The sequence below is a fragment of the Aphelocoma coerulescens genome, chromosome 3 (assembly GCF_041296385.1).
Source record: "Aphelocoma coerulescens isolate FSJ_1873_10779 chromosome 3, UR_Acoe_1.0, whole genome shotgun sequence".
NCBI classification, from domain to species: Eukaryota; Metazoa; Chordata; class Aves; order Passeriformes; family Corvidae; genus Aphelocoma; species Aphelocoma coerulescens.
Window position 1 is genome coordinate 18,689,283 of NC_091016.1, and position 9,468 is coordinate 18,698,750.

The following is a 9,468-nucleotide window of genomic DNA, read 5'->3' on the forward strand; positions in this document are numbered from 1 at the left end:
GAAAATGTGTAAAGAAACAAACATGTTACGATGGATTAATGCCTCACTCTACTGGAAACTAATACAAAACAAGTAGAATTAACTGGATGGTCTCACAGCTCATCTGATCACATCAGAACTGTTGATAAACTTACAGTAATTATTTTACTGTGTTCATGAGAAGAATCAAAACCAAAATAAATGTGGAAAAAAAATCACAACTTAAACAGTATAGACCTTAAACACAGAGCTACCTAACACTAAAGCCTGCATAGGTAACCATTCTTCTATGTATTTTCCCACAAATACTGTTTCCTTCTTTTTCAAGTAATTTGGTGTAGAACTGCATCTCTATAGATGTTTACACAATATTCTGAAACATGGACATTTGAAGGTCATTTCTACTTGTGAGCACTGAAGAACCTCCTTCTTTCACCCAAATCAATAAAAAGCATTTAATTGTTGCTGCAGCTGTGTAACAGAAACAACAGATTACATAAAATATGCAGCAAAGTGTTATTGTAAACAATGTCAGAAATTTATGTGTCAAAAATGCCACAAGGTCTTCTACACTGACGGAGCACTGTCATTTCATATGGCTCAGCTGCAAGCAATGAAAAAACTCACATTTAAAATAAGGCACATGCTTAAGCACTTTAAGTGGCCCTGACAAGCAAGATGCTCATTCTTTCCCAGAAAGAACTGAATAACTGGTTTTGTTTATGTCTGACCAAGAGGTATTCCCATTTTTATGATTAGGTTACAAAGAAGTTAGTATCTTTTAAAATGTAATTAGGAAAAAAAGAGGTATTTCTAATGGGTTAGATAGTACTAAGGCTGGAAAGTACTGAGCACCAAAGTCTATTTTACAAAAAACTGAAACAACAAAACTTTAAGAAGTTGAGTGCTAAGTCTTCTACTGTCTGCTAAGAATAGGACCTAAATGAATGCTTGTTTTTTAACAGTCTGTTTTAAAAACAAAATATAAGCAACTCATAGCTGAAAATGACTGTGATTTTGTTCAGGACCTATATAGGGATGAAGAACAAAGAAGAGGTGTAGAAGTCTAGAGATGTTCTTTCATTACTAAAATTTAAAAACAAACCAAGCTCAAAAAGAGGATTACCATTTTTTTTTAAGAAAAACTATGAGAGAGATCACCTCTCCACAACCCTGTCTTTAAAAATTGGTTGTATGGTGATAGAACCATTTTCAATATCCAGAACAGATGCTGCACAACTGAATAAAAGAAGTATGAGACCAATGATGACAGTCTAGGGTATGACCATATTAGCACTGCATAAACACCACACATTTCAGTTCTACTAAAGATGAAATGAGAACAATTTAATACATCTTCCAAAGCTTTCTTTGGTAGGAAAAAACCAAAAACCAACAAAAAACCAAACCAAACAAAACCAACAATAAACTAAACAAAACCAAACAAACAAAAATTTTGCTTAAGGACAGTTTACATTTTTCCAACAAGAGCACATATTTAATCAAATCACTGACCTCACCATGGCATTGGTGGTGCCTTCCATCTTCCCTCACTTTCATCTCCACACATTTTGAGGTTTATTCTATTATTCTTTCAATACATCCTAAATAACATTGTTCTAGTTTCTTTTCAAAAGGAATTCAAACTGGAGCCATTAAAAAGGAAGTTTTCCCAGAACCAAAACATCTCCAAAAGCTTCTTTTTATCACTGTATTTCTCTTTCAAGTTCACCTTATCAGTCTTCGTTACCTCCCTCACACTCTTGTGTCAGCGTGGCAACTCACACACAAGTAGAAAAGAAAAAGCAAAGTGCTTGGAATTCTCAACAGCTTTTTCTGGTAAGCTCCAGTTGCTATTATTAGACAAGCCCTTTTCCAAATCACAAATACAACTATCAATAGAGATAAAAATGAAAACTTGCATCAAATACACAGAACAAGCCAAATCTAAATGTTCCAGTTTCTTCCTGTTATCTCAAAATGTGCCTTGATTTAACCCTCAGAACACAAATACAATGGCTGTTTTCATGGCTGTCTTAGCATATAAGATACCTATGTAATATAAACAACAAAATTAAATCATCTTATTAACAAGTCACAAAATTAATACTGCATAAAAAGAGGAAATGAAATTATGTTTTCACTTAAAGCCAAAGATAGGATTTTAGAAGCAAAGCAGATTCTGAACCACAAAATAATTAACCTGACACTTCTAACCAGTCTAATGTCATTTCAAGCACCAAAAAAACCTGAAATCCTACAAAAATTTAAAACTCAACTACACATTGTAGAGACCTTACTTTCTCCACTTGCTGAGTTAAACTTGCAGTATCAAACCAAAACATGAACAATTAGTTCAGATCTCAGTTCTTTTACCCTTACTCATTTTTAAATAAGTTATAGTTCTAGATTACAAGTTCATAAGTAGTCCTAAAAGATCTAAGTACTAGAACATGAATCTTCTTAGTTCTCCTAAATATAGCAGCAGTCACATGGCTGTCATTAAGACATTAGCTTTTCCATGGTAGAATATCTCCTAAACCTTTCCCCCAAAAAATCAGACTGTGGTTCAGTCTTACATGAAATACAGCAGGTAACATCTCAGACCCAAAACGTATAAAAATACACATCCACAAATGCAACCCAAGCTCTAACCCTCCACAAAACCAAACAGTAACACCTCAAAACTACATTGCTGAAAAGCAAGAAAAAATTATTTGCTGCTCAACAGGAGTCTGTGATCACTCAACAGCTGTTTATTAGCCTTTTCTTAAAAATAACATACTATATAAATAAACCTTATTTACATCTAGAAAGAATAATTTATTTTTTTAAAAGGCAGTTTAAGCTTAAGATGACAATCAGTTCACAGGAGTAAATATGTATTTTGCATTTTGTAAACACATAAACATACCAGTTCATACCATTCCCTGACCAGTTCCAATACATTCAGATTGCACTCTCCACAGTAATTGAGCAAATCTGTGGATGTTTGGCAGAAACCCACAAAATGCCAGCATCCAACTGACATCCACCAGTAGATATACCAGGCCCCAAGTTTTATTTCACTGATGGGAAAAATAAATTAATACACACTATTTTATATGGTACATTCAAAACCAAGAGCGCTTCACTTGCAGCAGCCTTCAGAACTCCCTGGTGTAAAATTTGTGCTATTTTTCCTGCTGTTCAAATAGAGGAGCTGAAAAAAATTGAGCTGAAAGCACTTCAACTCTGAGTCCTTCAGAGAGGTGGGGGCAGAGTCCATGATCTTTGGCTGCCAGCCTTCCACTTCTGCCACTACTCAGCACATCTCTGACTTTAAAACCACATACAACCTCTTTCTAATCAACCACTTGCATTGTTTCCCCTTCTGGGGACAGAGATCTGAGAGGTCACGATTATATCAGAGCACAGGGTACCCTCACCAGAGGGTAACTTCACCAGAGCACTGGAGGGTACCCGACATCTCGAAGAGCCTGATTTTGCCAACCCCCTGATCCCAACCGGAATGCCAGAGACCGCCAGTTTCACTAGAAAGGCTGGCCCTCAGAGCAGGCACTCCTGGGAGTGTTTGCAGGATAAAGACGTTCACATCATTCACACAGACACTTCCATCAGCAAGTATTAGCAACCACTGGCTCTTCCATGTCACAAACCCTCCTGAAAAAGCTCCCAGGGCAGAAGCCTGGACAGCAGAACTGGGAGCAGACAGAGGACCATAGCAACTCAGCCCTGGAAATGGGAGCAACTGGTCTTCTCTGAAGCTTGAGTCCTGCTAAGGCACAGCTGGAGCATGAGAGTGGAAAAATAGCAGGAAAAATAGGCCAGCAAGAAACCTTATTCCAGTCCAGCCTTTCCAAAACAGTGTATTTTTCCATCAGCAGACAGGAAAGCTTATTACAGAAATCTTCAGGTACTGTCAGAGCCTGGCAATGATGCATTTACCCATCAACCAACCACCACTGAAAGCACCAGCACCCAATACAACGGGTCCTAAACACACTGTTGCTCTGATCACCTAGATATGGTTAACTTGGTTATTATTATTATCATTATTTACAGGGTATCAGCTGGCTAGATCCACTACAGACTACACTAAGTTCCTGCATAGAAAATACCCTTGGAGCCATCATATTTTCCCAATCTTTCACAGCTTCTGTATGTGAGTGACAGTTTTAGAGGGAAGATTCTTCAGAAGTACTTTTAATTACTATTTCCTCCTTAGCTAGAATGCATTAATTATAGCCTGTTCCTCCAGATAATAAGAAAATAAAAACCAGTGCAATATGAACACTACAAGAAACTTAATTACTGAGTCAGATGTCCTTTAGATGTCAGTATGACTACAGAGAGGAGCAGGAAAATAAAACACACACATATCAGCCTCAAGTTGTTAGATCAGTTATCAAAACAATGTCTTTCCTCAGCAACTTCATTTTGAAGAGCTCAACCACCTAATTAATCAAACGCCTGTTACGTGTTTCAAAAATATGCTTTTTTTAATAAAGGAAGACAGCTGATGTATTTATTACAAAGCAAATGTGGTAAATGGCTCTGTATGCAAATACAGAAGCACAGCATGACTTTGAAGTTTGAAGGTCAGATACAGTAACCATTCCCATCAAGGTTCTTATGTCAGACTGCATCTTCTGGTTTACATCTGAGTTTAGGAGGAGGAAGAAAGAGAATTAAAAAGAAAAAAATAGAGTCAACCAGTTCTGTGACAACTTAAGAAGAACTGGCACACTATCATTCACCTGCTTTCCTTGAAAAATTTACTAAGACCCTATCTCCCACAAAATGAATAAAGAAAATGAAAAGTGTGCCAGGGGCACACAGGGTTTCATTTGGCTTTTCAACTTTGATTTTCCTGATGAAAAAACAATCTACTTAAGTCAGCAACGATTTTATGTTAAAGAAGAGAATGTCATCTCCTCCATCTCCACAGATGTTTCAAACCCTTATCATTTCAGAGAGCTGAAGGATTTTCTTGTTCATCAACATGTTTTATTTTAAAGCAGTATAGATTCAACTGCAGAAGCATATCAGAGGATTGATGTTCTTCCAGGCATCAGAGAATTTATCCCATACCATTCCATATTCCCAACAACTTCAGGATACAAAACTCAACACCTGGGCCTGAAGGCAAACAAATATGCTTCAAGAGTCTGATCCACGTCAAAAAAGAAAAATAAAAAATATAAAGTATGTTTTACACGCATACCTCAAAGGCAAAAAAACCAATACAGATTTCTTTTTAGCACCACCACCACGTTTAAATACAGTAAAAACTGATAACACTTCCCAGTAAAAACACTGAGTTATAAACAATCCCCTCTCACACATAAATAACAGAGACATTATACAAAGCAGACAGGAACATGGACGGATGTACACAAAATAAACACATTCAAACTTACCCCACTCCAGATACTCAAGGATGTTCTTCTCTCTTCTCAGAGGGGAATTATTACATTCATCATAAAGGCAGATGAGTATATCCAGCAAGGTTTCCACACTGAAGCACTGCCCATTAGTCTGCGTTGGCCCATCCAAAATAAACTGCTCCAACTGCTTCAAACGCACTTCTCCAGACATGGTTGTTTCAGTTTGCATTGGGGTTTCTTTTTTAATGATTATTATTACTTTGTCAGAAAAACAACAACAAAAAAAAAACTTTTGAGGGTTTTGTTGTTTAAAAAGAAGTCAACAGTATTTTTAACAAGTCTCAAACTGCGGCGGTCCTTAATTGCCAGCCCACCTCGGTGTTCCCAGTTTGGAACTAAACCCTTGGAGTTTCAGACACACACATACAGTGTGGATATCTGTGTATGCATGACTTTTAAGAGAAGAAAACAGTCATCCTAAAAAAAAATTAATAGGCTGAGTAAGAAGTGGGGGAAAAAAATATATATGGGCATTCCTGATGCTTTAAGAATAATAATTGCACTCAAATTCAACCGAGACTGCCTGACACCGATTTCACCGTGCGTGCACAGGCACACGCACTTATATATTTAAGAAGGTCTTCTCCTTCATTCCCAATGCAGATCATGCAGCGCGATCCTGCGAGGAGCCCCGCCGCAGCACCACGGGCTAACAGCCCCTCCGGTTCCGCTTCCCAGGACGGATGGGAAGGGAAAAACAGATGTATTTACGTATTTATATAAGCGAAAGGCAGCAGAAATGAGGGCGCACACCGGCGGGGAGGGAGGGAGGGAGGGATGAGGGGCCGCGCAGCCCCGCCGCCCCCCGCCGCCTCCCCCGGCCCCGGCAGCGCCTCCGCGGCCACTACGGGGTGGGGCGCAGCCCCCCCTCCTCAGGGCGCAGCCACGTCCTGCCCCGGGCAGCCTTTCCCTTCCTCCTCCTCCTCCTTACCGAGTCTCCTTTTAAGGCTTTTCAGTGATTCAAAAAAACTAAAGTCTTCATCGTCGCCCCCTTCTCCTCCGCTGCGCCAAGGGGCGGCGGGCGGGACGCGCGCCCCGACACACCGGCGAAAGCGCTCCGAGCCCTGTCAAATCCTTCCCATGGCTGCGGCGGCGGCTGCTGCTGCTGCGGAGACGGCGCCCTCCTCCTCCTCCTCCCGGTGCGCGTCCTGGGGCGGAGGGAAAGCGCCGGCGTCCCCGCTCCGGCCGCACGCTGCGGGCCGGGAGGCCCCGACGGCGGCGGCGACGGCGGCGGCTTCACTCCCGGCGGCGCGATGGTGTCCCGGCTTCGCCCCCCCGGGCAAAGGGCATCCTCGGGCGGTGCGTGTGCGGGGTGTGTGTGTGCGTGCGCGGGGCGGCGGGGAGGGGTAGCGGCGGCGCCCTCCCTCCCCGGCTCGCTCCCTCCCTCTCTCCGCTTCCGCGCCCTCCTCTCCCCCGCCGCTCCCTCCCTCTCTCCTTCCTTCCCTCCCTCCCTCCTTCCCTCCCGCGGTCACACGCGGCAGCTGCCGCCGCCGAGCGCGCAGCAGCCCAACATGGCGGCCGCGGCGGGGGGGAGCCGCCGCCGAGCGCCGCCGCAGCGCGGGGAGCCGAGCCCGGGGCCGCCGCTACTGATGGGATTGAGGGGAGGAGGGGATGCTGCAGCAGGGAATGCAGGGATACGGGCGGACCCAGGGATACGGGAGGGAGAGAGGGAGAGAGGGCGGGAGTGGGGAGGCCGCAGCGCAGCTGTCCGCAGGCTGCGGCCGCCCGCGCTGGGCTATCCCGGGCGGACCCGCCCGGCCGGCCGGGGATCCCTCCGGGCTTTGCCCCGAGCCGAGGGGAGCAGCCGCTGCCGTTGCCCGGCCCGGTTCCGCTCAGCCGCCTCCCCAGCAATAAGGCCTTTGAATAAAAATCCCCGCCTGGTTAGGAGGGCGGACAGGGGGGAGCGGCGCCTGTCTGCCGTTCCGAGGGGATCTGCCGAGCTCCAGGTGCGAGCACGGACTCCGGCTGTCTCACACTTCGGGGGCTTAAAAACGTGACAGAAAATGCGTCAGCTCGCGGCGGTTCTCTCCTCACTGGCGAAGTGCCTCTCCTCATCGAGGAGCCCACCGTGCCACCACATCACACACCGGGAAAACAAGCTCCTTTCGCGGGCGTTTCAAACCCGTATCCTTTAAGAGAGCTGAAGGATATTCTTGTCGATGAACGTGTTTTGTTTTAAGGCGGTATAGACTCAACTGCAGAAGCACATGAGAGGATTTTGCATTGATCTCTTTGCAGGACCACCTGTGCGGTGGAAAATGGCAGCTGCCCACCAGCACATGGTAGCAGCTCTCCTGGCCAAAGGTGTCAGGGATGCGCTGTGGTGCTCAGGGGATGGAATGACATCTCTAAGTCAACGGGTAACTTCAGTTCGTCCTTTCTCAGGAATCAGATGGAAGGGGAGGAAGGCCATACAGCCCCCAAAGGTCACCAGCTGTAGGTGAAGTTCAGCATTCTCCTGAAGCCCACCAAGTCCTGCATCTTCTGGAGCTCAAGGGAAGGAAGCACCTCAGGCATCTGCTTCCTCAGCTCAATAACCAACAGATGACCTTCAGTTGGGTTTTGCTGTAACAAGCATCTCTAGAACACTTTTTTTTTTTTTACACTGGCCTTTTTACCAGCTGATATAAAATGTCAACAGTCTTACATACCCATTAATTATTATCACATTCACAATGTGATTAAAGTCCCATATGTTTGCTCAGAATCACTCGGCTGTATATAAAGTCACTGGTGCAAAGCTAGAGAGGAGCAGTGACTCCCACCCTGTGCATGCAGAATGGCAGAGCAGACTCTTGGCAAAAGAAGGAAAGTGCAGAGAATTTAATTCTAAAAGCTTTTTACTCAAAAGACCTCCAAGAAATGCTAGAAACCACTACAACTGTAAGTGAGCTTGTGATAGGTAGAAGATAGGATTAAACTGAGAGGATGGGAATAAGGAAAAGGTTTCCTCCCCGTGCTGGGGTACACCGTTGGTATGACAAGAGCCTTGGGCCAGTATCTGAGGTGCTGCTGGTCCTTGTCTGCTACAGTCTCAGCAGTGCCTCTGTGGTAGGAGCCTGCTCCAAAGCTGTGGCACACAGGCAGTTTTACAGTGAGAGTAAGGCATTTCCTGCTGGCTCTCGACTGAACTTGTGGAAATTGGGTTTGAAGCTGGGGGTGGGGGATGCCTGATGACAGCAATAAAAATAGATTGCTATTGCAGGGGTAGGTGGCCCAGATCAGATAGCACTTCCTATAGGGGTTGGAGACACAGCATCCAAGTTCATCCTGAGATGGGTTGCAGAGGGAAAACGAAGAAGACTAAGAGTTAAAGGGATGTTAGCTCCTTGGACTTTGGCACTGCTTGGTAGGGAAGTGAACTGAAGAACCAATGCCAGAGATATGATGGGTGTGGATATTTCACTTATTTTCTTAGGTTACTGTGTTTTCCTTAGCCAATTATAAAGTCTTTCCTTGTTTTAATTGCAGATCAAGTGTTTGCAAACAAGGATGGATAGCCAGAAAAGGCAGTCTCTTTCCCTATATTTCTGGTTTTAAAACTGAACCCTCATTTCTGCTAGCATCGCTTGACAGAAGCTGCACATTCTTTTCAGCTTGAGTGAGGCTACCAGTAAAACCAAGCAACCTGCAGTTGAACACAAAACCCAGGAATTATTTGTTCCCTCCTCATTTAATAGCCTGTCTAGAAATATACAGGCATCCCCAGAACAACTGGTGATACACCCACTGGGCTACAGTCAGCTGTCATGCCACAGAAGCTGTGAGGAACAGGTAACACCAGCAGTGACTGGTGGCACTTTTATTTGCTGGGAATTATCCAGATGAGTAATTCTCACCGTATACCCATGGGATGGAAAGATATTTTCTCTGCCTTATAAGAAAGACTTTAGTTCAGAATATTTAGAAAACCAACAAAATAATGTAATGTAACACTCAGAAATTCCTTCTCTCTTGTAAATTCTGTCACTGAGACACTGCGTCCTAAAAATACACCCAAGTTGTGCAAACATACCCCAGTATCTTTCATAATTATCAT

At 44.0% G+C, this 9,468-nt stretch overlaps 1 protein-coding gene and 1 long non-coding RNA gene across 8 annotated transcripts in view; one reads left to right on the plus strand and one right to left on the minus strand.

Moving 5' to 3' along the window:
• The window catches only part of CDC42BPA (CDC42 binding protein kinase alpha), a 184,234-nt gene extending 177,519 nt beyond the window's left edge, over positions 1–6,715 (minus strand). For 2 of the 7 annotated variants that reach the window (XM_069009295.1, XM_069009294.1), the window contains exons 1-2: positions 6,361–6,714; positions 5,403–5,627 (exon numbers count right to left, since the gene is read on the minus strand). In XM_069009295.1, coding sequence (XP_068865396.1) covers positions 5,403–5,598 — 196 coding nt within the window. In that variant the 5' untranslated portion in view covers positions 5,599–5,627; positions 6,361–6,714. Of the gene's footprint in view, positions 1–5,402; positions 5,847–6,360 lie in introns of all 7 variants that reach the window. The other 5 variants (XM_069009291.1, XM_069009289.1, XM_069009290.1 and 2 more) reach the window with 4 other exon arrangements.
• Positions 6,640–8,075, plus strand: LOC138107726 (uncharacterized). Its single transcript, XR_011149669.1, has 2 exons — positions 6,640–6,728; positions 7,668–8,075. It is a non-coding gene; the product is annotated as an uncharacterized lncRNA (long non-coding RNA).
• Positions 8,076–9,468: the final 1,393 nt, after the last annotated feature.